The 27,807-nt window shown below is 30.6% G+C and overlaps 3 protein-coding genes across 5 annotated transcripts in view; 1 reads left to right on the top strand and 2 right to left on the bottom strand.

The window, feature by feature from the left end:
• The window catches only part of RhoGEF2 (Rho guanine nucleotide exchange factor 2), a 61,595-nt gene extending 57,462 nt beyond the window's left edge, over window positions 1–4,133 (bottom strand). For both annotated transcript variants that reach the window (XM_018539857.1, XM_018539860.1), the window contains exon 1: window positions 3,617–4,133. The gene's annotated coding sequence lies outside the window, so the exon portion shown is untranslated. The remainder of the gene's footprint in view (window positions 1–3,616) is intronic.
• Window positions 4,134–6,216: 2,083 nt separating this feature from the next.
• Window positions 6,217–15,455, top strand: Spred (Sprouty-related protein with EVH-1 domain). 2 transcript variants are annotated; one of them, XM_018539818.1, is made up of 6 exons: window positions 6,217–6,946; window positions 8,789–9,092; window positions 9,285–9,453; window positions 10,086–10,111; window positions 11,667–12,223; window positions 14,627–15,455. In XM_018539818.1, the coding sequence occupies exons 1-6, from the start codon at window positions 6,927–6,929 to the stop codon at window positions 14,781–14,783; spliced, it is 1,233 nt and encodes a 410-aa protein (XP_018395320.1). In that variant the 5' UTR covers window positions 6,217–6,926; the 3' UTR covers window positions 14,784–15,455. The 2 variants fall into 2 exon arrangements, with proteins under 2 accessions (XP_018395320.1, XP_018395319.1); XM_018539817.1 differs by having other exon boundaries at window positions 10,050–10,111.
• Window positions 15,456–21,321: 5,866 nt separating this feature from the next.
• Window positions 21,322–25,668, bottom strand: Fdx1 (Adrenodoxin-like protein 1, mitochondrial Ferredoxin 1). Its single transcript, XM_018539829.1, has 4 exons — window positions 25,430–25,668; window positions 24,181–24,232; window positions 23,347–23,594; window positions 21,322–21,425 (listed from the first exon to the last, which is right to left on the bottom strand). The coding sequence occupies exons 1-4, from the start codon at window positions 25,536–25,538 to the stop codon at window positions 21,322–21,324; spliced, it is 513 nt and encodes a 170-aa protein (XP_018395331.1). The 5' UTR covers window positions 25,539–25,668.
• Between the last annotated feature and the right edge of the window lie 2,139 nt (window positions 25,669–27,807).

The following is a 27,807-nucleotide window of genomic DNA, read 5'->3' as shown; positions in this document are numbered from 1 at the left end:
ACTCAGAACTACTCGGTACTCTCAAAAAAATTTTCAAAGATTTCTACTATTTTTTTTAAACTTTATTATTCTTCAAAAATGTTTTTTATGTATCAAGAACTCTAGGTATTCACAAAATACTTCTGTTAAGCTGATCAGAACTATGCGACCTTGAATTTCGTTAAAAAGTTAGCACCCCATTTTTAAAAAATTATTAAAAAATGATTATTAAGCGCATATGTCATTAAAAATCATAGAGAACTCTTCGTATCGTCAAAAAGAAGCAGGAATTATCATCAGAACTATTGTATCTAAAAATTAATTGTTCAAAATTTTTAATTTTTTTTTATTATTCGAAAATTTTTTTTACATATCAGGAACTCTCGGCAATCGCAAATTGAAGCTATTAAGCCGCTCAGAACTATTCCACCTCGAAATTCGATAAAAAGTTAGCACCCCATTTTTCTAAAAATATAAAAAAAATGTTTATTGAGCGGAACTCTTGTTATTAACTATAGGGAACTCTTCGTCTCGTCAAAAGGAAGTGGGAACTCTAATCAGAACTCCTGAGTATTATAGTTGGGGTGCTAACTTAACATACCCCTGAATATATCTTTGAAATCACTTATCCGAGCATAATTCATAAAAATTAATTGTAATGAAGTTTCTAAATATTGATATTTATATGGTAAAGTGTGACAAAACGTCGACACAATCGAATGTAACATTCTAGATGTGTACGATTATATCGACCTATGTCACAGTTAGAAAACATAGAATTATACACTGTTACACGATGTCGTTTGTGAACATCACTGGAAACCTCAATGCTCTCTACGCGCGCGCGTGTGTGCTGTGTGTTACATATATATATATATCTACTACATAATATACATATGAATAACAAGCATGACATGCAATCAAAAAATAACATGAAAATATAGTGTACAAATCATATTCTTATACGTATTAAAACAATTATAACAATACAATTTTACAAATTTTAATATATAATTTTGAAGTTATGGTAAAAAATGATATTTCTCTAACCTATAAACAAATGTCATATTAAAATGTGACATATATTATTCTTTCTTCATAAAAAAATACAAATGTGCATAAGCCTAAGAATATAAATACGATATAAATTTTATAACACTTGCGCGTAAATCAAGCGATCCGGATTCGACTCTCGGCCGAGATAATATTTTTCGCAATAAGAATTATTTTCAGATTTTAATATAGTTTAACATCGATATAAGATGTCAAAAGAGCATCAATTATTAAATTGTTAATCAATTTAATTCGTGATAGTACTGCGGTAGTTTATTAGAGTTGCGTTTCAAGACCAACAATTGTTCGGCGCGCAGTTTAGAAAGACTACATATATCAGTATATAAATACACGCGAAATTATGGTATATATAATTAAGACCCAGTTAAACTGTTATAGGCTTCGTATTCGGGTTAGTTATGTTGTTACATTGACGGTCTTTGAAATTTAATATTATAAATTTTAAAACGATATACAGAAAAGTAGAGCATTCAACCACACGCAAGATAGTATTAGCGAATATTTCTTATAATTACAAAATTTCTTCCGTTACATCATAAATTCATTACATGTTAATTATATAATAATAAATTCATTAACATGTAATGAATTTATGATGTAACGAAAGAAATTTTGTAATTATAAGAAATATTCGCTAATACTATCTTGCGTGTGGTTGAATGCTCTACTTCTGTATATCGTTTTAATTTTAAACCACGTATAACTTTGTAATTTTGATTATAAATTTTATTTATATACATATATGTATATAAATAAAATTTGTATTATATCGCATATATATATCGTATGTTTCATTTTAATCGCCAGGTAAATATCTCGAAAAATATGGAAGATACGAAAAAATGTTTCAGAGAAAAGTTGTATGGATTCGAGGGAGATATAAGATGGTATCATTAATTTGATCTTGAATTATTGTATAAAGGTTACATAAATGTTTATTTAATTTCTTAATTTAGCTCAATAAGATAATTAAAGAATGTAGAATTAAAAAATCTCAAGAGTTTTGTGATTACTTTTGCGATTTATTGTTCCAATCGTTCGAAAGAACTCCAAATCGGACCTCTCTTTGAGTGTCTAAATCAGACCTATACAAAAAAACACTAAAAAGACAAGTAAGCCAGCTAATTCATCAAAGAAAGGTTTGCCACAATCTGGTTGTAGTACTGGTGATCGACCGACTAGATCTGGTCTAAGAAACACTAAATCAATAAAATATCATGTGTCATCAGACTCAGATTGAATTTTTTATTGATTTTAATTCTAATGATATAAACTATATTTTTATCTTTGAGTCTTAAATTGCTCATTTTTACTCAATACTAACTAAAATTAACTAAAATATTTTAAAATTCTATCTAAAAGTTCATAAAAATAAGAAAGGTCCGATTTGAAACCATGAGTTCCAAATCGGACCGGAAAATGCATTTTTACATTTTCCATTATAGTTCGACACAGGTAAGAGATACGTCGAAATGGTCTGAAACAAAAATGAAAGAAATTAAATGATCTTTCGAATGGTACCATTGGTTTTATGATCGGACTTTATTTACGTCTTATAGAGAACAAAAACAAATAGGTCCGATTTAGATCACTCTGAGACATTTATCTGAAACATTTTTTCGTACCTTTCATATTTTTCAAGATATTAGCCTGGGACGATTAAAATAAAACACACAATACATATGTATATAAATAAAATTCGTTTTATATCATATTTTTATTTTTATGCTTACGCACATTCGTATTTTATATATATGTATATATGTATGTATACACATCTCCCATTATTGATTAAAAATATACAAATTCATAGGAAACAAGTTTCTGGAATATGATCAACAAAACATTAATCTAGATTATACAGACACATTCTAATTTTTTATATGTGAAATGCAACAAATACTTAGAAATATCTCAAGATATACAAAAACTATATTAAACATATTTATTAAGCCTATTCTACAATATGCTTTTTGTTTTCTATTCCTTACTTTTTACCTTTTACTTTCTTCCATCTTTACAAATATTTCATTAATAATTATATTTCTTGCTATGTTATTTCTTGTTTCTTCCGAAGTTCGTTAACTTTTATCTTGGACGATAGAAAACAAAAAACTGGATAAGAAGCATAAAAACAAGATGTAACAAAATAGCAAAAAGCAAGAAAAAAGGAACAAATGTACATTATGAACAAGCTAAGAATAAAAAGACAATGTTTAGATCAATAAATAAAAACACATCAAAAGCAAAAAGTGATATACAAATCTAGATTTCTAGAAACGATAAGTTAAAAGGCAGGATAAGCAAGGTCAATGAGATAACACAATAGATAGATCTGTTCGCATTACTCGCACTTTGTGCATTTATTTTTCTCTTCTCTTTGCTTTCTCTCATTTCAACACACATTCGAATATAAATTATTAACTTCTTCAAGGTGCAAAAATTTTAAGGAAATTTCAAACAATATAAATGGGCTTATTGATTATCCTGAATCATCCATTAAATATATATAATCGACAAAATGCAATAATAAAATAAACGTAAATAGTATAATGCAATTTACCTTTCATTTAATCTTTACTTCAGCAGCAGGCAAAGGCAAATGGGAAGTTCCTAAGGAATGAAACGAGACGGGGCAAAACGAGATAAGACGAGACGAGGCGAGTCGAGACGGAACGGAACAAAAAGGAATAGAACGGGACTGAATAAAATGCAAGACGAAACGTCACGGGAGAATACGAAAAAATCGTTTGTGAAAAAACCAAGATATGTCAATACGCGCACGAGATTGTTTCGGTGCAGCACTATGTTGCATGAGAATATTATATCACGAGATTGTCACAACAAAAAGACACTTGATGAACATGGCTGGTGACGGGCGACTCTTCCGCTCCTAGAGCACAGCATCTTGATTACGGAACGTTCAAGCGCAGAACGTTTCAAGATAACAATTTTAGGCACAAATCACGGGAACATGCGACATATGAACGCCGCTACGCAAAGGCACCGAACGTAGCTTTTTTTTATAAAATACGTATCAAACCAAAGAGAAATACGTTACTAACAAATGGCAGCCATATTGCTACACACAAGCATCATACAAGCCACTGACATTGCGTGATATAGTAGGACAAACCAATAGTTGTTACAAGTGGAAGGAAGAAACCCAGGTGTGCTCATTTTCGAGACGAATTTTGTATGGTTCCGTTCAGGTTCCCAAACGGTCATTTACACCGCGGTAATTTTGAAATGACATGTTGAGGGTTATCCACGAGAATCGTTTCCAACACCGACGTAATACATGTTAAAGATCATTGATTTTATAGAAGTTGCGTCATTGTAAAAATTTAAATTATTAGAAATAAGAAATTGATAATATAATTTTAATTTTATGATTTATTAATCCTGAATATATCCTCATGTATGCCTAAGGGTGCTTTCACATACAGCGTAAAGGCCATCACACGTACGAAAATTTTAGTAGGAATCGTAAGGTCTTAAGCAAATCGACCAATCACAATCAAGATTACGATCTCACATTTTAATACGCTAAACTGTGATTGGCCAATTTGCTTAAGACCTTACGATTACTTCTAAAATTTTTGTACGTGTGAAGCCCATGACACATAGAAAAATGTAAGGCCGTAAACGTAATCAGTAAGCGAATTGACCAATCGCAATTGAGAACGTAAGCCGCCGCCGCTTACGTTCTCAACTGCGATTGGTCAATTCGCTTAGGGCTGCGCAGAATCAAAGGAACAGGGAACAGAGAATAAGAATTTCAACCTATCAGAAATCATGTTCTATGGAATACACACTGTTTATTCCACAGTATATGATTTCTGATTGGTTGAAATTCTTATTCTCTGTTCTCTGTTCCCTGTTCCTTTTATTCTGCGTAGCCCCTTACTGATTACGTTTACGGCCTTACGTTTTTCTATGTGTCATAGGCTTGATGGCCTTTACTTCCGATTTATGACTTATGGCTTATTGTAGAAGGCCCATAAAAATTGACGACTGTGATTGGTCCATTTCTAGCTTATGACTTATAACAGTCATCAATTTTTAGTTTCTTACGTGAAAATTGAGATTGAAGATTAAAAATTGAAATTTGACCAATAAGAATAAAAAAATTTTTGCTCTTATTATTTTAATTGGCCAAATTTTAATCTTTCAATCTTTAATCTCACTGTTCAATGCGTAGTCTGATTCCGGCCTAATGGGCCTTCTACAATAAGCCATAAGTCATAAATCGGAAGTAAGAAACTAAAAATTGACGACTGTGATTGGTCCATTTCTAGCTTATGACTTATGATTTGTGACTTATTGTAGAAGGCCCATAAGAAATTTATCAATCAAAATCGAATGTGAGAAGAATAATCGACTGTGAGTGGTCAATTTCTTATGACTTAACGCTTAAAACTTAAGTAATGGCTTATTGTAGAAGGCCCATTAGGTGCATCCAGAAGCACGACCGCTTACTAAGCGCTCAATGAGCTTTTTTTATCTGATTGGCATATTCCATTAGATCTAAAAATATAAACCAAACAGATACAAGGGCTACGTTCCGTTTCGGGCATATGCGCGCATTTTATATAGTGAACGTCACGTATACTATAGAGGAATGCGCGCATATGCGTGGAACGCAGCCAAAAGCTCAGCGCTAGTAAGCGCTCAATGAGCAGTCGTGCTTCTGATGCACCCATTATCTAAAGCCCATTCTACATTGGTCGTATCGTAGCATCGTAATGCTGGATTCACCCTGCATCAGATTTTCGTCGTAAGACGAATCTGCAACCAATCAGAAAACAGGATTTTGCTTCTTATTGATGATACGATTTTTCTGATTGGCTGTAGAGTCGTCGTACGACGAAAGTCGGATGCAGGGTGAATCCAGCTCTTCGCATTCTCTGAATACGGGCCTTAATATTTATTCCTATTCCTAATATTTTTTTCTATTGTGCACAAGCCCTACGTCTTAAATTTTTTTATGTGCCAAGGCCTTCATGTAGCCCACTTGATTATATGTAGGATTGATGTGTGCGCGCGTGCGCACGTGCGTACATGTATCATCGTGTGTGCGTGCGTACGTATGTAGTGCATACGTGCGTGTGCCGTGTGATATCGATGAATGAATCCTGTTGCGCAGTCCGGCGGCTTTATCTTTAAGTAATAAATAACATCAATAAACAGTCTTGGTACTGGGCCTCGTTTGAGAGGCCGAAATCCGTTTGGTGAAAGAAGAAGAACAAGTAGTCCATGAACACGATCATCGATTCTGTTGAACGAGTGTATTTTGCACGAAATATTTGCGATTCGCGGATTCGCTGTCACAGAGTGCTTTCAGTCGTATACGAGGCATAATCAGTTTGTTCGATCCAATTTAATCGTATCGTATAATCGCGATCGGAATTTAGCTGTGAATACATTTCTTGCTTGGTGAGATGCACTGAAGTATTTTGTGACATCTAAATAGTGTATTTTTGGAAAGTGGCTGTTTTCAAGCGCGAAGAAGCATACGATCGATGTGATCGAGACAAAACTATTGAAATGGTTAAGGTTAAGGTTTAAGGGAGCAAGCGTAGTAGAGGCAATTCTGATATAAAATGTGGCATTGAAAGCAAGTGAATATGTGGGGATGAATTGCACGGGGAGTGCAAAGTAAAAGGTGGAGGAGGTAGCGGAAGAGAAGGGTGGAGGAAGCGGCGGAGTGGGCGGAAGGAAGGGAGGAAGACTGGGGCGCGCTGTGTCGATGTTGATACTCGTCTAAAAAAGCAGACAGAATTGCGCGATCGAATGTCTTTTCGACGTGATGAAAATGGTGAGGTGTGGGAGAGAGTGGGCTTTGAGTGAAGGCTTCGATACTTCGAATCATGACAGAGACGTCGGACGAGTGAGTATGCACGGAGAACAATTTTTATCCGCCGTGCTATAACGTCCTTTTTCGAGACCATTCCATTCTCTATGAAATGCAATCGTTTTTCTATCATTAGCAATTTTCTATCGCTATGTCCCCCTGACGTCGTATATGCGTTATTCTACTAATAGATATACTTTTACCTAATTAACGTTTTCACCCCGTCCTTTTCCTCATTTTGAGTTTGTCTCTGTTTTTCCCTTTCTGTTCTATTTTTTATTTCATATTTTTTGTAAATTTCGTTTGAGAAGATTATAGAATGAAATAACTATAACTAATAAATTTCTCGACGAAAAAATCTTTTTCTCCTTTTCCAAACATCAAGATTTATAGCATATTCGATTTATTGACTTGACCTGACTCCAAGTCGACAGTCCGTTCTTTTTAGCCGTATTTCTTGCACAGTTCAGCTCTTATTTTGCAGCTAAACTGAACATACCATTAACTCGGAGTCGGTTTGAGTCAGTAAATCGAATACGCTATTAGTTTATTGTGTGTTCTTTCTCATTTCTTGTTCTTGTTTCTTCTTTTGTCAATTCTCTGTCTCTTTTTTATGTCCCTAGTTACGCATATCTCGCATTCGTCCGTCTCTTTCTCTCTCTTCCCCCTCCTTCGTCAACCCTCTAACAGTTTACTACTCAATATTCGTGTATGAACGATCGTTCATTCATTGAATCGATGTCAATGTGTGTAACATCTGGCCAAATGATTTGCGCGATATATTTTCAAAACTTGTCGAAATACTAAAGTTATGTTATTTTCAACGAAACTCTAATTTTTTTCATGCAAATTATATATTTTTGTAAAATATACAAAATTATCGATTGAATATTGTATAAGAATATCTTTAAATATGTACGTTTCTTTTGTTTGTAATAATACAACGAGATAAAATAATAATGATGTGCTTGCAATGTGAATCAAAAGTTAAGGAATATTTAATTTTAACATCAATTATTGTACCAGTGGTTATTAGCTTATATTTTTAATAAGTCATATAAAATATCTTTAGAATCGGATTATTTAGATTAAAACAAATAAATTATAGATAATCTTAAGACAATGAATGTTTTCTAACAACATACACAGATGACACAGTGTTACACTGCTTGATATTGTAAAAAGCTAAGTACGATTGTGTAAAACATGTCAATATTACCAATTTAAAAAAAAATCCTGTGGTAGATATACTTAATTTGCAATAAAACTGTCAAAAACTGTCAATTCTGAATGTATTATAGCTTAAGTCTTAATAAAAATCATAAATCTATTATATTGATATGTTAAATATAATCATAAGAATAACAGTAGAAAATAATAATGCATTATGGTGTTACACTATGAAACTAAACTGCATTTTAACAAGTATCTTACACAGTGGAGCACAGTGTAATGTGTCTTAGTTGGAAAACAGCCAATCTCTGCTCATAAAAAAAAAACATTGAAAATTAGTATCATATGTATTTTAATTTTGCAATAGTATTTTTATGATTAAATCTCATATTAAAATTTTGCGATAACAACTTATATGTGAATAACTCAGTAATATAAAATTTGTTTTGTTCCTTGTTCTTAAGAAAACTAATTTTGAAAAAATTAATTATTAGCAAAATAATGTCTTTTTATACATGTATGATATTTAATCTTTTATGACTTTATACGACAAATTATTTATGGCATATTTTATTGGAAATTACAGAGACAACAATTCTATTATACAATATTTTTTGTGTCTGTTATCAATTCTACTTTAATAGATGTATGAATATGAGCGATATACATATAATGTCGAGCAACTGTTATATTTGTTCTTTGCAGTGGTAACTATCTGGTAAGGGTCCACGCCCAGGTAATGACAAGAGATGATAGTTCTGGTGGTTGGGTTCCTTTGAGTGGAGGTGGATTGGCAAATGTTTCAGTCAGACGTAGAGTCATTCCCTCAGGAGTACATCAAATAAACAATACTAATGGAATCGCTATTCCTACGACGACCAATCCTACACATTCTGTCTCCAATACAGCAATTGGTCTTCAAAACCATGGATCTTCTATGTCACCACCTGGCACGAGTAAAAAAAAATATGAATATCTTATTTATGGAAAACGCATCACCGATCAGTCGGTAGGTCTTGCAATTTTATTAATATTTTATTATTTGAATTTTTACTTCAAGAAGATATAATAAACACTATAGTTACGTTTTATATAATTTCAAATCATAGTATGTATATGTTGCAAAAACTGCAACATAAATACATCAATATTATTATATATTCATCGTAAATAATTTGTATGAAAATAAATTTTGTTTTAGGTTGTTCTTAGTTGTACAATTAAAAAAGATTTCGAATATAATAAGGTAATGCCAACTTTTCATCACTGGCGGACGGGGGAAAAAAGGTTTGGTTTAACATTTCAAACAGCTGCTGATGCAAGAGCGTTTGACAAGGGCGTCCGAACAGCAGTTGAAGAACTATTGGAAGGTACAGCATTTTTTTTTTAAATCAAGAAATTATGATTTACATGAATAATTATTGCCATTATAAAAAATGTTTCTATAATATAATATATCTATTTATATCTATAATATATGCATTAGTACTAAATTTTCAAGTTACAGTATTGATAATTTGATTGATTTAGTTTGTTCTTTTTGTATTTTTTTCTTGCAAAAGCATATACTTATTTTGTTTTAAATGAAAGAATATATGTATAGCTAACAAAAAAATTATATAGTACACATTGAAATTTTTCTATAACATAATAAGCAACTATTGTATTTTTTATAATTTTTTTTCTTTATTATGTGAATTCATTTTATTCATTGATTTTTAATATTAATAAAGTATTACACACATTGAATATCAAAGTATCAAAGTCATTCATATTATATTACGAAATAATTTTATAATAAATGTTATAATGTTTCTTTCATGATCTTACTAATTTATTTATTAATAATTTTGCTGCATTTATTACGAATTGTGGAAATGGTAAGTTTAATAACTTTAAATTCATGTCTTATCATTAATTTTTTTAATGTAATTTTATTGTGATATTTTATGTTTTAATGTGACAGGTCTGTCTGATTTGACGTTAACTACTGACGTTCCAGATGCTGGGGATGAAGATGTTTTCATGGTAAAAAAAATTATTGTTTCTATTAATTTTTTATTAATTTTAATTGATAAAAGGTATTAATAAAATTTTTAATTTTGCAAAAAAATAAAATTTTAAAAGACTTGGATTTTTCCGGGGGTTTTTTTTTCCGAAAAATACAGAAAAATTAAAAAATGCTCTCTTTAAGTGTTCATAATTTTCTAGAAAAATAAATTCTAGGAAAAAAGTCTAGGTTTTACAGTTTTTTTTTCTCTCCCTCCCGAAAAACACGGAAAAATTGAAAAATTTTATAGTGCATGTTCTTAATTAAAAAAAATAAATAAATAAAATCAAAGGAAAAACCCAACTTTTTTTATTTTTTACAAAAAAATTCTTTTAATATAAATTCTTTTTTGCTAATATTTGAATTTAATGATAGAATGTTATTTTAAATTATTTTATATTAAAATGTTTGTGATAAAGCTCAATAAATTTAAAATAATAAGAAAGAAAAGAGCTACAAACCAAAAAAAGTGTCGTTATAATATACAATTATTAGTAAATAAAAATTGTCATTTTTTAGTTAAAATTATGTAGTTTAATTAGAAACAAAGAAATATACGACAAAAAACAACAGACGTTTCGACCTCTATTAGGTCATTATCAATATTACAGAATGATCGCAAGTTGTTAACAAAGGATGATGTACAAAATATATAATTTTTTATAAAATGATATAAAAAATATGAAAAAATATAAAAAGTATATATAAAATAATATGTGTACAATCTCACTCGCATAGTTGACGTTGTATTTATTTCGGTACATTAGTAAGAGTCCATAAATCAATGTAAATCGTCTGGTTATAACGGTAGTGTGTAAAAGTGTATAATAATTGTTTCTTATAAAATTGTATCAATGTACTATTTATAAAATTGTCCGTTGTTAGAACAATGCGATGAGAGCCAAATTTAAGTTCTTACCCTTACATTAGAAGTTCAGAAATAATATATCAATATTTGATATGGCTCTCATCGTATTGTTGTATATTTCTTTGTTTCTAATTAAATTACATAATTTTAACTAAATGACAATTTTTATATACTAATAATTGTATATTACAATGACACTTTTTTGGTTTGTAGCCCTTTTCTTTTTCATTATTTTATATTATTTTCTACTAAAAAAAATAGAACATTTGTCTTTGTTTATGCATTATTACCGCCACATATATAAAACAATAAATTTATATTACAGTATTACGTATATGGTTCCTTTTTCAAAATTATTCAATGTCTTTATCAGAAAAGAGAGAGAGAGAGAGAGAGAGAGAGAGAGAGAGAGAGAGAGAAATTTATTCATAAATGATTTATTTATTGAAATTTTTTAATATAAAAGAAATTAGTAATTTAACGAGATCATTGACATAAAGGACAATAACAATTAAATTATTTTAGAAGAAAAAAGTGGAAAAATATGGTAAAGAAAAGAACTGTTTTTTCTCAAAATTTCCGAGAATTGATTGAGCTAAGCACATTAGATATTAATTATAATAAAAAATACAAGTTACGATAAAAAATTTTTATTGAAATTACAGACTCTGAATTTGCCAGTAGAACCACCTGAGCCACGTTCATCTTTGGATACACCTCTTGGAATTCGAGTGCCCAGTTATTCTCAATATTCGGAGCTTCCTGACTCACATCGACCTATCCATTACATTAGTAGTTCTTCCACCATTAAAGTCTCATCGTCACATCCCCTGGCTTCTACCACAGATATTGGATCAGATAATTATCCTTATGTGCAGCTTACAACACTTAATCATGAATATTTATATCCTATCATCGATGATCACAAGGGTGAAAGATTAGATGGACACAATACTTCCAATAGTGGAAACTCTCTGAAGAAGCCAGACACAATAATATCACAACCTTCGAAAAATACTGTGAAACGTAATATGCAAACGTTACGTTGCAAACATTGTCAAGAACTGTATTCAGAGCAACATAATCCAAAAGGTTCCTGCGAATATGCTCCTGATCCAATTAGACGTGGAATTGCAACAATTTCTTGTTTGTCATGTGCCCAATGTATGTTATATCACTGCATGAGTGATGCTGAAGGTGATTTTGCACAAAATCCTTGTAGGTAAGTACAATATTGCGATTATATAGCTGGATCATTTATATCTTTTTAACTCTATTTTTGTATTGCTTTATATATATATTTAACAGATTTATACTTACATTATTATTTCATTCAATTTTTTATTTTGCATTTTAAAAGTTTTGTATTGCAAAACTTCGGATTTTTTAAAGAAATTTATTACATTTTAAAAGGTATAGCGGAATAAGAATATGAAATCTTGCTCCGTACCAATCAAGCTCAAATTAGTACCATTATTTCATACTCTTGAGATATAAAACTTCCTCAAAAATTAGTTTTAAAATCGCATATTTTGTAGTTATGGAAGAGGAAAGCGAAATAAGAACAATAATTTTTCTCAATAACAGCTGGATCGAATTTAATAAAAAACAAATATGTTTTAAACATTGTTTAGATAAGTTCAAGAAAGTTTTTAGCAATTTTTTTATTAAAGAAAGCTGTTAAAAAAATTTCGAATTTTTTATGAACATTTTTTGGTGATATTTTTAACTATAATGTGATTTTTTTGTATAATGTGATATTTTTAACTATATAGTGATTTTTTATATTATTTTTACATTTTTACTAAAATAGCTCTAGATTTAACATATATTTTTAATATATATTTACTTTAACATATATTTTTTACCAAATTGATTTGGAAAATGGAACATGGTCAAAAATGACAATCGTTCACGCAATGTCGCATTGGCTGATTGACCGCAGCACACGACGTGGACGATCATTATTTGGTAACATAAAACTTATATAGCTACTAGCTTTGTTGCAGTGTTGTAAAAGTTACCAAGAAAATTGAGATAGAAATAAAGATTTTAATATTGCCCATACATTAATTCAATAAAATTATGATTGCAATTAGCTTATGAAATTTATACCTTTAAACTTTAACTTTCCGGAGTTTATTACGAAGAAGTTGCAGAGCATTTTCAAATTTCATATTTTCGGAGTGCTTTTTTAATGTGTATCCCTTCGCGTCTCACATTAATTGAAGAAAATTTTCTTAATCACTTACGCAAAGAAAAATATTCCACTGTTTAGAAGATTAGAGGAATTTATCTTAATAATTAATCTACTCGCTTATCAGTAGAATATTTGTTTAGTATTCACTACCACTTTCAATAATTAGGACGGAATTATTTTTTGAAATATATTGCTGAATATTTCTGCCGGTTTAAAAATTTTGATAGATACCTTTCATAAAATAAGTAATATATTTTAACAATATGTGAACAATAACCAACAATTCGTCTGTCATTAGCACACTCACGTGCATAACAAGTGATACAAGAAATGATACTGTGTAATTTGTACTTCAAAAAACATCTATATTGGTGTTTCCGGTGTGATTCATCATGCGTGTGAAAATGCTAATGGCAGACAAACTGTTGATTCATGATTGTTGTTCATATATTGATGCAATAATATATTACTTATCTTATGCAATGTATCTATCAATAATTCTTAAACTGGCAGAATAGATAATATTTTAAAAAGATAATTTCGTCTTAATTATTGAATGTGATTGTAAAGATGATTAAGAAAATTCTCTCCACTTAATGAGAGAGACGAGAGGACCCTTAAAAAATCACCGAAAATGTGAAGTTTGAAAACGTACTGCAACCTCCTCATAATAAATTCCGGGAACTATAAGTTTTATAAATTAATTATAATCATAATTTCATTGAATTAATGTATAGACAATAATAAAATAGTTATTTCTATTTCAATTTTCTTGGTAACTAACTTTTACAACACTGTATCAAAGCTAGTAGCTATGTAAGTTTCATGCTAACGAGTAACGATCGCCCGTGCCGTGTACCGCGGTTATTCAGCCGATGCAACGTTGTATGAATAATTGTCGTTTTTTTACCATGTTTCACACTCCTATTAGATTTGGAAAAATATAAATACGTTAAAGTGGATAACCTAGAGCTATTTTCGAAAAATGTAAAAATAATATCTTAAAAATACAAAATACATCAAAAAAATACAAAATTTTGAAGCTGGCTTTTTTCAGTTACAAAATTGCAAAATATTTTCTTAAACTTATCCCTAAACAATATATATATATATTTTTTTTTTTTTTCATTAAGTTCAGTCCAGTCGTTTTCGAGAAAAATCTTTTTTTTATTTTGCTTTCCCGCTCCATAACTCTTAAAAAATTCGATTGGTACGGAGGCAGATTTCACATGCGTATTATTCTACTATGTCCTTTGTTGTAAAATAATATCAGTCTTTTCTTTTAAAGCTGTTTGAATATATACTATATTTTAAACTATACATTAGAAAGTATTTATTATTAAATATTTGTGATATATGCAATCTCTCAAAGATTTAATCGATTAATATTATATGACATCCGAGTAAGTTACAAAATATTAACAGTTGTAGTACAGAAGAAGGATGCGGACGCAGATGGCTTGGTTTGGCCTTGCTATCACTGATCGTTCCTTGCTTGTGGATATATCCTCCACTTAAAGCTGTACATTGGTGCGGAGTGTCCTGCGGAATGTGCGGCGGGCGTCACCATCCTATGGAATAACTGGAAGAACCCTTTGATGTCTCTGCTCCACACTCGATTGATTTAAACAACTTTTCTGCATTATATAGTGCAGTTGCCAATATATATGAATGTCATGATTTGAGTATGGATCACTGTCAGAGGTATCAAAGGGGTAAATTGTTTCCAGTGCATGCACTTATTCATCAGAATCATCTCTAAAAAAAAAATTGATCAGTCAGATAAGACCCAATTTAGTACAAGATGTCATAATCCCAATATATTCCATGCATTTTATATATTTTATTAGAGCAAGGTGCATTATTTAATCTCACATGTACATTGGACAATTTGGATGAAATCAACTAGTATTTACAGTTTGAATAATTGATTCGTGGAAATCACAGCAAATGAACTCAGACCAACTATTTGTGATATGTGGTGCACGTTGTGAGAGTGTAGCTTTTGTGAGTCAACACGAAAAAAATTTTTTTATTCTCAGTTTGAGTGCTATTTGCTTTATGATATCTAACGATATGCAATGGAAAAATAAAGTAACAGGAGTATATCTTGATGGGATTATCAATACGAAAAATGTAAAGATATATCGTGATTATCAGATCTGATTTAAATTACCGAATCAATAAACCAATCCTTTGTAATTTACTATCATATTTTTGCATGTAACAATATGTTTACTACATCAATTGTTTTGGTTTTCTTGAATTAACAATACGAACCAAAATTGATAATAGTATATTGGAACACGGATATAAAATTCTTCATTTTGTCATCTCAAAAAATTAGTGCACATTATACTTGATGTATTAATTATAAAAATATTTAATATATTTTATTTAGAAAACTGTTTTCTTGTTTTAAAGTTATATCTTTTTAAAAATATCTTTATATAAAATTAATAAAAGAAAAAGTGAAAAGAAAGATTATATTTTATTTTAAATAATAAATTTTAACGATATTATTGTTTTGTATCGTAAGTAATAACATTACGTTTATTATGTTATAATGAAAAATGTACAATATGCACATATACACGCGCGTGCGTTCGTGTGTGTGTGTGTTTAAAGGGGAGAGATAATGAATGTGGTATATGAGAAATGTAGTATTTTGAAAATTGAAAAATTATATATATTTGAGATAATAGTGTTTATTTCATGCAATTATTTAAAAATTATTAAAATATTTTTTAATTAAGTCAATGTACAACTTTCAATTACCTGCTTGTATTATGAAAATTAATGTGACAACATTGTAAAAATATATACCAAGGATTGACATTGGAAATTGTAAAATATCTTTTAAATTACATTAAAAAATCAATGTACTTTTCGATGTATAAAAACAACATTCTACAAATAGATTAACTAATTTATATTAATTAATATAGTAATTTTATTTATAGTAGAATTAATTTAGTTGTTTTTAAAATTTTTATAATAAATTTGCAGTAATTTATTAGTTTCTTAATATTGTCATTTAAAAAAAAAATATTAAAATATCTAAATTGTTAAAGACTGAAAATTAGCCGCTATATGAATAAATGACAAAATACATGTGAAAGCCTTTTGATTTATAAATTTCTTATAACTGTAATTGTATTGTTCCGTTAATTTAGTTATCATATTTTTTTCAAAATTATTACAATTCGTTAATTTAGTTAATTTTAGTTAATATTCCGTTAATTTAATTATCATATTTTTTCAAAATTATTTATTCAAAAAATTATTTCTTTTTTACATGATTTGTTATTTTACATTATTTTTTTTATATAATAGTTGCGTATTAGTAAATAATAAAAAAATTAATGGTAAAATTGAAGAATTAAATATGCAAATGTAATATAAAATATCATAAATATTATTTAATGTAACCTTTTTGAAGCAAAATAAATACATATACGTGTAGACATATTGCATGCGTATACATATATACAGATAATATACGATATATATATATATATATACATATAGATTATGTTAATATAATTGTCAATGTAATTACGAAATTTTTATTTTTTATATTTTACAAAGAAATGAGCATCTTAATGTCTATTTTAAGTTTTTAATTTTTTCATATTTGTGTATATGTATACCTAAAAAAAATCATATAAAAATGAAAAAGTCAAGCCATGTTCAAAAAAAGATCCTCAAAAATTTAAACCTTTTTATCTAATAATAATACATTACCATGAAAAGTAACTGATTATTAATTAAAGGTGCCAATTCAAAGTAAATATACATAAAGTGTATGCAATTTTTGGCCGATTTTCGAATCACCTCCGCTTTCCGCTGTCCCCCTCACCTCACCGTCCCGCGCGCAGTCCAAATGCCGCACGATGATCGGCCGACAATTGCATACACTTTGCGGTATGTTCAGATTCCCATCCGAGTGCTCCCTGGGTGTCATGTCATTCTTGTTTAACATTTGGCAAACAATAAGGATAGAAGGATACCTGAGTGGCACTCGGGTGGGAATCTGAACATAGCCTTGGCTGCGTTCCTATTTATTTTGTTTCACTACAGTATCCAGTGGCCGCCATTTCCTGAATACCGTACTGGAGAATCGTTCAAGACTGGATACTAGCTAGTGACGTCGTACATACGTGCAGTTTCACATGCGTAATAACCTAAAAATGTTCAGGCTAATCCTACAATGTGTTTTTTGTTTCCTGTTTCTTACTGTTTGTCTCTTGCCCTCTCTTGATCAAAAAGACCAGAGACAAACAGGAAATAAAAAGAACATTGTAGAATTAGCCTAATAGTTTGAACAGTTAAAGCCGAGGTTAAAACATTATTGCTAGTAAAGATTATTGTATTGATAAGTAAATATTTCAATTGACAAAATGTATCAATAAGTATTAACGTTGTTTTCAAATATTCTAACGACGGTTATAACAAACATTTGTATAACTTCACGTTTAAAAATATTCTTCGGCCGACGACATTCTGATCCTCTTCATCCTATATATTCTAGCAAATGAATGGGAATGCAGCCTTTATGTATGTTCACTTTGAACTGGCACCTTCAATTAATAATATATCAGTTACTTTTCATGGTTAAATAATATTATTAGATAAAAAAGTTTAAATTTTTGAGGATTTTTTTTTTAGCATGGCTTGACCTTTTTATTTTTTATATGATTTTTTTAGGATATCACTTACTTTTTAGAGTACAGATATATCACAAATATATAAAAAAAAAATTTTTTTAAATATATATAACGAAAGAGAGTGAAATTTTATAAACCCCCCAAAAATGGACTTTGGTGGCTCGGGATAAGAGACTTGTAGTGTCTTATTAATCTTTTAATTTAAATTAAGTAGTAGTTTTTTTTAACATGGCAGCAGATACTACCGCGTCTCCTGTATATACAGGATGAGGCATTTAAAAACAAGTTACAGTAGATAAATACAGTAGAACCTCTTTATAGTCCACCTCTTTATAATATCACAACCTCCCAAGTAGTCCACAGTCATAAGCACACGTTTGTAACCCACGTGACGCGTTTTCTATGACAACTGCTTGCGCAGTAAACAATGCGTAGTTGTTTACTGAGACCACAGTATAGACATCTGTGACTGAGACGCACTCAGGTTCGTATTTTTGGTGCTCAATATTGTAACCTTTGGGGATAGTCTTCCACTTACTTATTAATTATTTTGCATAATTGTTAGTTGCCTAATTATTTTTGAGTGTAAACATGAATTAAAAGAGGAAGTGTATAATAATAAGCAACAGATAATTAAAGAGATTACTTCCGGATCAAAAATTAAAGATGTGGCAAGAAAATATAGTATCTCGTCAAGTTGTGTATCAAAAGCTTTTTTATTAAAGTAAAAAATCTTTTGTTAGTCACATCTCAACAAAATAAATAGTTATCAAAACATTTCTCTCAGTGAGTGCTACATATGTGTTTAAGAAGGCTACTTACGGTCCTGCTTTGGGGCGGAGCTAAGATAACCTTTATATTTTAATATTTGATCTTGAGCTTGTGACTATAAAGAGGTCCTGCTGTAACTCACTTGTTCTTGATGATGCGAAAAAAACGTCTCAGATGAAAACGGTTTCGAGGGGAATGTGTTTTAGTCACGTTGTTTTTTGTCTAGATGGAGAGACCAAAGAGATACAAAGATCACCTCCACTTTTTTAAACGAAATTATGTAACGTTTTACATACAGTAGGACCTCTTTATAATCACACGCTCGGGACCAAATGTGACACAATAAAAAGGTTATCTTAGCTCCGCCCCAAAGCAGGACTGTAAGTAGCACATATGTAGCACTCACTGAGAGAAATGTTTTGATAACTATTTACTTTGTTAAGATGTGACTCTCTCTAACAAAAGATTTCTTACTTTAGTAAAAAAGCTTTTGACACAACTTAACGAGATACCATATTTTCTTGCAACATCTTTAATTTTTGATCCGGGGGTAAGGTGCAGTGGAGAGTAATCGTCTCAAAAATCGATTAAATCATTCAACGTGTTTTTCCATAAAACAAAAGAATCTGGCAGAAATAAGCGTTGCCCTGCTCCGCAAACCGAGATATTAAGCGTTAAATTTGACAACTATTGAGGTTAGGAAATCTGTCACAGCTGTCATAAAACATTTTTATATCAATAAAAATTTTTATTGATATAAGAAGAGGAGATTAAAGTATTTGACTGATATGTAAGAGTAAGCAGCACAGAGCTCAGTGGAACAATGCAGGAGATAAGTAGGCTTGGTATCTGGTGACGAGGGTGTTGGTAGTGACGTGGAGCTTAAGGGTCTGAGCACAAGCACTGCCGTAACATTTTACGACACACTTAAGTTATAGACGTAAATAACTCACAAGCTTTGGCGTATCAACGTATGACGTGTATATGCACGCTATCGAAAGATATGGCAATAATGTACATACATAAACACGTCATACGCCGATACGCCAAAGCTTGTGCGTTATTTACGTCTATAACTTAAGTATGTCGTAAAATGTTACGGCAGTGCTTGTGCTCAGACCCTAAGTCAGGATCTGAGCACAGAATTGCCGTGACACATTAAGACAGACTTAAGTTATAGACGTAAGTAACGCACACGCTTTGGCGTGTGACATTGAATTAATAGACATCGCTATATCTCTTGATAGCGTGCTACCACGTGCTATATAAGCAAAGTTAAATAATTATAATCTAATTGTTTGTAAGCAAGTCAAAAATAATCTTGTTAATAATCCTAAAAGTCTTAATATGTTACGGCAATCCTATGCTGAGAACCTTAAACCGCAGGATACGTCGCAGATATACGGAGCTAACCGGATCTCTGGAAACTTTCGACCGAAAGTTGCATCACGTACTGAACCCTGGTCTAGATAACATAAAAAAAATTTTAATAAATTTTATTAATTATATACGCGTCTCCTATTAATCTGTAATAAGCAAAAATGATTTTAAAACATGATAGTTTATAGTTTATGAGATATTAATAAAGTTTACAATTTTGTATGCGTGTGAGTGAGCTTATACAGAGTGAGGTATTTAAAACAGGTCATCTGAATAACTGGCTTGTTTTTAACAATAGAAGGAAAAGTATCAAACAAAAGTTGTTTGGTTTCGAGGAGCACATAATAGGCCTGTTCTTTTTCTCTGCACTGTGCCCACAGTGCGATAAGTTGAAGTGAAACAGATATACGTTTGTTTCACTTCAACTTATTGCACTGTCTGAACTGGTGTAGACAGTGCAGGCAAAAAGAACAAGCCTAATGTGATGTCAACGATTGTTTTGTAGGTGGAGACATAAAGGATAGGCAAAGGTCAAATCTGCGTTTTTTAAATGAAATGTTTTTTTATTTACATTTTGATAGAGCATTTATGACGAATACAGTGACCTATAATTGAAGGTCATTCAAGGTTATACAAGGTCAATAATGGAAAATAAAAACATATTCCATTAAAAAAAATAGATTTGATCTTTGCCTATCCTTTATGTCTTCATCTACAAAATAATTTTTTTTTATAATTTGAGATAACTCGACGAAATATAAACAAATAGCTTAGCCAAATCTTTCGTAAAATTATTGTAACCACGAAATTTTTAGTTTCTTGTTTCGCAAATTTTTATTTTCTTAATTTATATTACTAAAAGGTCACGTACGTTTGAATATGGAGTGCATATATCTGACTAACATTTTTGTTATTTATATATTTTATTAATATAAATTTTGTATGTTATGTCGCGGATATAATAATTCTATTGAGTAGAACCTCAATCTGGGTCAATTCGTATAGTAAACAGTTAATAAATTAAATAACAAATATGATATTTAATTATATTGCTCATTAATATCGCGTTACGTGGCTCTAAAGGACGTAACATTAGGTATAAGAAAGAAATAATAAATATATTTGGTTGTGCTTTATACAAGAAAATTACGTGGTGTTTGTTATTTTTATCGAATCTGACAATGCCCAAGAGAAAGATCACACACATTTAAATAATACTGTTTATTACAAAATATATTTTATGATATTACTTACAAATATTTACATATTTAATTCAATTCACTTTAAAAAGGCAATTTTTTAATGTGAAGTGGGGGTATGTCCATCCACATAAAAATTTCTAGTTGCCTTAGGTAATTCTAGCTCTATGCCATCTAATTCCTTCTTCAAAATTATTTGACAACCTAGAAAAAATCATATATAAACAAAAGTTATTCATATTTATTTATTCGTGCTTGTAAAATTAGGTAAATTTAGTATTTAGATTCGTAAATTTAGAAATGATGAAGTTGTGACAATATATAAAGAACATCCTGATATAGAATATTTTTTTAATAAAATATTGTCTACAAGTTTTTTTTCTATATTTATTTATTTTATCATTTATCAATAAAAGAAAATAGAACAAAATTTAACAAAAAAAAAACTCATTTCTTCAAAATTACAAATCTCAGAGCCGCGCTGAATGTAATTTGTTAAGTTCATATTTAAAATTTATTAATATTATAAAAACAAGTGTTTCGACCTTTTCTACCTGGTCGTCATCTATGTTAAAATTTTAAAATAAATAATAAATAAATCTTACAATAATATATATAAATCTTGATCAGGCAATTAAAAACTAAATTACATAAATAATAAAAAGTCGAGTGAACAATAGTTCTTTTTGTACATTACATAAATTTCATGTTTAAATATATATTAATGCTAATTTCCTGTGGTCGTCAAATCGTCCAACTCTACAAGATGTATGGCTCTAAAACTATAGTATTAATTATAGGAATGTAAAACAATGTGTGTTCCTACATATAAGTACTGTAACAAGGATATAATTATTAAGTAATTAAAGTAGTAATTTTGTTATAATTAAAATATATGCAAAATCAAAACTTTTTTACCTCAATCTCTGAACTGGTCTATCTTACGATACATGTACATAGCGAGATATTAAATAGTTTGTCATTTAATATTAATTAAAATAAGTGGGTACGTGCTCTGAAAGTTTCTGCAAGATGGGGCATTAGACGTTGTGTCACTGTAGCGGCTCTGTCGTAACATGTTGAAGGTACTGGATTCACTCGATGCATGACTAGATTATTAGAGGTTGAAGTTCGTTAAAAATGACATTCTTATAGAGAGATGAAATTGAAGTTTTTATTATGATGTATAAACTTGTTATTTTTAATATTCTATCAAAGTTTTAATAATAGTATATTTAATAATAGTACAGTTTATTATTGTCGAGTGATCATATTCCCACATTTATCTGATTCATCCACCTGATAGATCTGATCTGACATCTTGTTATTTCTTTCTATTTTCATATATTAAGGACAAAATTGCGTGATTTGAAGTTAAATAGATGCGGCGGTCCAGGCATTCAAAAATCTGATATACGAGGTGCCTCTAGAAAGATGGTCAAAATACATTGACGATTGGTTTTATCGAATGGAAAAATGTATTCATTGTATTGAAGAATACTTTGAGAAACAATAAAGCCAATTTTATAAATTAATTATACATTTATACACGATTTTGCGGAAACTTTCGGAGCAACCTACATAACAATGAAAAACGAAGCATAAATTGTTAATTGGAATGTGTGATTGAAAGTGGTAAACATATAAATCTTAAGTGGGGATTAAGAGACACAGGATGGAAAGATAGATCCGATAAGTTTTCGATGTCGCTTTGCGTATTTAGCTTTCTGTTATAAAGACAAAACTTGCTGCATAAAAATTAGTATTCTAAAGATAAACGAAAAATAGGTATAGGTCTGTTTTCTTTGGCTGAATTAGTGTACACTTTTGAAACATATAGTAAAATAAGTATATGTTTCATATCGTTTATCGAAAGCGAGAAAGAGAGTTCTAGAATGCAGTCTAGTTCAGGAATAAAAATCGGACCTAATGACTGCAATGAAGGCAATTCTGAGTACAAAAATATTACATATTCTACAGAGAAATCTTACAATGCACAAGTTACTCATATAACCAATTTTGTCTTATGATACGGAAGTTTATCTTTGGAATACCCTTTTATCTTGCAATTAGTTTAAAGATAAGTAATAAAAAATGATATATATATATATATATATATATGTACCTAGTCTAGAATTTTCCTTCAAGAAAGGCGCTAAATCCAAAAGATCCTCTTCTTTTTCATCTGGAATTGAAAGTTTATCCACAAAATCATGGTGTACATATACATGACAAGTTGTACATGCCAAACTGGCTTCACATGCACCTTCAATATCAATTTCATATCTATGAGCCAAATAGAGCACATTATCTCCTACTTTTCCTTTTACTTTAACTTTCTTGCCTGTTTTGTCAATAAAAGTGACGTTAACTCTGGAAAAACATCCATAATAAAGTAATTTTTACTAATCAACGTTATAGAATCATTAACTTAACTTAATGTCTACATGTTTCATATTACTAATATTAATTGTCGTTTTATAATTAATAATCGGTAATCTCGTATTTGATTAAATTCAACTATTTTTTGTTAAACTTTTAAATAGAAATAGCTAATTGGATTGATCACTGTGCTTACTCCAAAATTTTAACAATAACAATTTAAATTATAAACTTTGTCAAAAGCACTAGATCTGTCAAATTTTTAATTGTTATTTTAATAAGGAAATGGTTTGATCAAGATCATAACTTTAACAAGATATGTCAAGCTGATATGTCAAGGTCAAGCTGATCAGAGCTATATCCATTAATATAAATAAAATATTTATTAAAAATTTCAAACAAATTTATTTAATTTCTTTTAAAATCTTGCATAATGCATACAAATAACTTCAAAAATTATACCTATTTTATTTTTCGTGTTAAAAAGATACGTTTCATACAAATATTTCACAGTTTAAAAACAATTATTTATTTTATAAATCTTACATGAAAACAAAAATACATTTATTTTACCTACATATCAGCCTCAGTTTTAGGATCCTGCATTTCGTATTCACCATGAAATATAACTGGAAAACAAGATTTTTTAAATTTGATTCATTTAATGCACAAGTCAACAAGTTTGTATGTACATATAATATACTATCTAATAAGAAAAATATCAGTGATAGTAGATTTACAACAAATATGAAATGCGTTCCATTGAACGCTCATATAGGGTTATAAAATTTCTAACACTTGAGGGGTAAACATTTTTTTAAAGTTACGACAATTCTGTCGGCAATTATGGGTAACATCTCACGAGTTCTAACGAAAGTCCTTAATGCTCAAAGTGCTAGAACTAAGGGTTTAAAAGATATGGCTGTTTCTTTAATATCTGATTCTTTCACATATAAAGGCAAAAAATTTTTGAACGTTACAGCAGTTCTGTTGACAATTCTGAATAGCACCCCAAGAATTCTATCAAAAGTTATTACCATTTAAAGCTAGGACTAGTAGTTTAGAAGATATCGCGATTTTTTGTTGTGTTTTATGAAGTTGGCACCCCAAATTTTTAATATTCGATTTTTTGTGTTAATTTGCCAGAACTATTCTTTATTTTGGGCAGAAACTCTAGAATTCAACAGGGTGTATTCGAAACTGTGACAAATTTTATTTTTTGAAAAATGAGGTGCCAACTTCACAGAGGTACTTTAAGGCTCTGAAACTTTTTTGTTAGAGGTCTCAGTTATTTGATTATTAAGCTGAAGATTATTTGCTGATTCTACGAGTTCATAGATGGTAGTCCTAAGTCTTAACAATGAATCAACTAACACTCTGGCCATGCTTATCTCATTAATGAAGGCCAATTAAATTTAGAAAAAGAAGAAGAATCAGCCAGCACACACTGATTTTCTTAAGACTGATCAAATTCGACTTTATTCCTTCCCATTAGTCGAGCTAAACGATTTTCTGTATAATTAACTTGTAAATGCATCAAAAATCATAGTTACCTATTTAGGTTACAACTAACTGGTTAAATAAAATTTTCGACTACCGACTCATTGTAGAATCAGCTCAATATCTCGGTTCATAGAGCAAAACAATGCCCCGTTTTTTTTAAACAGATTCTTTTGTTTCATATAAAAACGCATTGAATAAGCCTAATTTTATTGATTTTTGAGTTGCAAAAGCTGACTTGTATAATTATTTTTTCCAACAGATTTGACTTCTAAATAACAACAGCAGTAAATAATTGTTTATTCTAACAGTATAATACAACCAACCTTTAGATGTATGAATTTTGTGATTAGATAGCTTAATCAGATGGCTTATTGGTGTACACATTCTTTGTTTCGTATAGAATTGATATAGTTGCCGTAGGACAAGCGTCATTTTTAACACAATATTTTATATCTGGACCAGTTTAAAAGCACATCAATTAAAATTGACGTTCAGAAACTCCACCTAGATAGAATAGAATAAAGTATACACAAATAAAAATATTATGGTTATGCTACATGTGTTGCACTGCAAAAAGACGATTGGATAGAACGAAACCAATATGGCCACCATGTAAGTGGAGGGGGATAAAGCCCGCGGTATATCAAAATTAACGAAGGGCACGCAAAAAACGAGCCCAGTTTAAATTTTTAATTCATTGGATTTGATAAAAGCAAGAAGCAAGTGACAAAGCTTGGGGGGGTGGTTTTTTTAAGGAGAGGGAAAATGTCATTCGGAGTAAAAGATAAATTAGAGGAGCGGTTACTACAGAAAGTAATTAGGTGATTAGCTTTAGAAGAAGATAGAGCGGAACTCGATAGAAAAATACAGGAAAAACCGTTTTCGCGGATGCGCAAAAGAGTCAGGGCGGAGCCACATGAGGCTGCGGAATTGCGCAATGGCTGCGTTTTGCAGACTCAATAGTTTTCCAACCGTTATGGGCCTTCTACAATAAGCCGTAAGTCACAAATCATAAGTCATAAGCTAGAAATGGACCAATCACAGTCGTCAATTTTTAGTTTCTTACTTCCGATTTATGACTTATGGCTTATTGTAGAAGGCCCATTACAAACGACTCCTTACGATTCGTTAAGTTAACGTTACGTTACGGTTACAGGCAGCCATTGTAGACTATACGAGGTCGATTTCTTACGTCACGGTTACGTTAAGGTTACGAATCTATTGTATCTGCGCCTTAAAGGCCATCACGCGTACGAAAATTTTAGTAGTAATCGTAAGATCTTAAGCAAATCAACCAATCACAATTAAGATTACGATCTCACATTTTAATACGCTAAACTGTGATTGGCCGATTTGCTTAAGACCTTACGATACTACTAAAATTTTTGTACGTGTGATGGCCTTTAGTATTACCTATCCTAAGCGAAGAATTATAAAATAGTTGTAAAACTGTTGAGTCTGCTGAACGTGACCATTTTTACAAGGTTTGCTGTTTTGAAGTATAAGACAGCGTGTAAGAAACATAAGAACAAAAGAAAACGTTATTTTGATAGCAAACTGTGACTATGTATAGTATTATTAAATAAATATAAATAAATTAATAAATAGAGAGATACACTTTTTATAGAAAATAAACTTTATGGTCCGTATTCAGAACGCGCTTACAACGATGTTACCTCTCTAACATGCTATAGTTTACGTTGTGCATATTATAGAATTTCAGAGATAAAAGCGCGCTTTTATCAAAAAAACGCGTTCTGAATACGGACCATAAAGTTTATTTTCTATAAAAAGTGTATCTTTTATTTGAAATACCATGCTTTCGAATTTAAATTTTAAACATGACTATTTCCGACTTTTGCTGAAAAATATCGACGATAAATTAAAATTGGAAACGTTATTTCGCGACTCTAATTAGAGGGTTTCTATTATACGAGCATATACTTTCTTCATGTTCCGGCGTGTTCAGATTCCCACCCGAGTGCTCCCTGGGTGTCATGTCATCCTTGTTTAACATTTGGCAAACAATAAGGATAGAAGGATACCTGAGTGGCACTCGGGTGGGAATTTGAACATAGCCTTCTGTGAATGCGCATGGGTACATTGAATAAAAAAAAAATTCACTTTGCTATAACTGAACAGTTGTTCACGGCAGTTCACGGGTACTATATAGAGAGCTTGACAAGTCATAGATCCGAGTTCTTGCGTCCAGGAATGTGTATATAGCTAATTAACAATTAAATTGTAGTTTTTATGCAAAAACAGCAAGTTGATTGGTTATTAGAATTCTCGGCTCGAATTCGTGGACACAGGACTTAAGGCCTGCGGATCGCGAACCTTATCGCATTCGTGTGCACGATACTAAAGTGGAAGTGATCGATAACGTCGTGTCGTCGCATGTCGCGCACGTACACTGCACAAGCACAACAGTACCCCAGCTTATGAACTTGTGATATTGACGGCAGCAGCAGTAGCACTAGCTGGCACTAGCTGCACAACAGCATTAAGGTCACGAAGTTCGTTCGATTCGTTTGGATAACTTGCGCTTTGTACCAGAAACTCCCCCTTTTTTTTTTTTTCCGTTCCATCACCGTGCTCGTCGTCCTGAGTATTCGCTCATCCCCAGGGAAATGTGGGTGCGTTAATTATCTCGAGAAGGATTCGTTGATCACCTATAAACTCGCGTGGCTTCCTCGTTGGT

The sequence above is a fragment of the Cyphomyrmex costatus genome, unplaced genomic scaffold, assembly GCF_001594065.2.
Source record: "Cyphomyrmex costatus isolate MS0001 unplaced genomic scaffold, Ccosl1.0 scaffold223, whole genome shotgun sequence".
NCBI classification, from domain to species: Eukaryota; Metazoa; Arthropoda; class Insecta; order Hymenoptera; family Formicidae; genus Cyphomyrmex; species Cyphomyrmex costatus.
This window is presented reverse-complemented; position numbering and strand designations above follow the sequence as displayed.

Bases quoted from the DNA above. Each gene is read 5' to 3' on its own strand.
- Spred (XM_018539817.1), top strand. From the start codon at position 6,927: ATGACAGAGACGTCGGACGA. The intron at 9,093-9,284 runs GTAGGTCTTGCA...ATTTTGTTTTAG, and splicing joins AACGCATCACCGATCAGTCG to GTTGTTCTTAGTTGTACAAT. The intron at 10,112-11,666 runs GTAAAAAAAATT...TTGAAATTACAG, and splicing joins GGGATGAAGATGTTTTCATG to ACTCTGAATTTGCCAGTAGA.
- Fdx1 (XM_018539829.1), bottom strand. From the start codon at position 25,538: ATGACGCTTGTCCTACGGCAACTATATCAATTCTATACGAAACAAAGA. The intron at 24,233-25,429 runs GTTGGTTGTATT...CTTGTTTTCCAG, and splicing joins CAAAATTCATACATCTAAAG to TTATATTTCATGGTGAATAC. The intron at 23,595-24,180 runs GTAGGTAAAATA...ATGTTTTTCCAG, and splicing joins CCTAAAACTGAGGCTGATAT to AGTTAACGTCACTTTTATTG.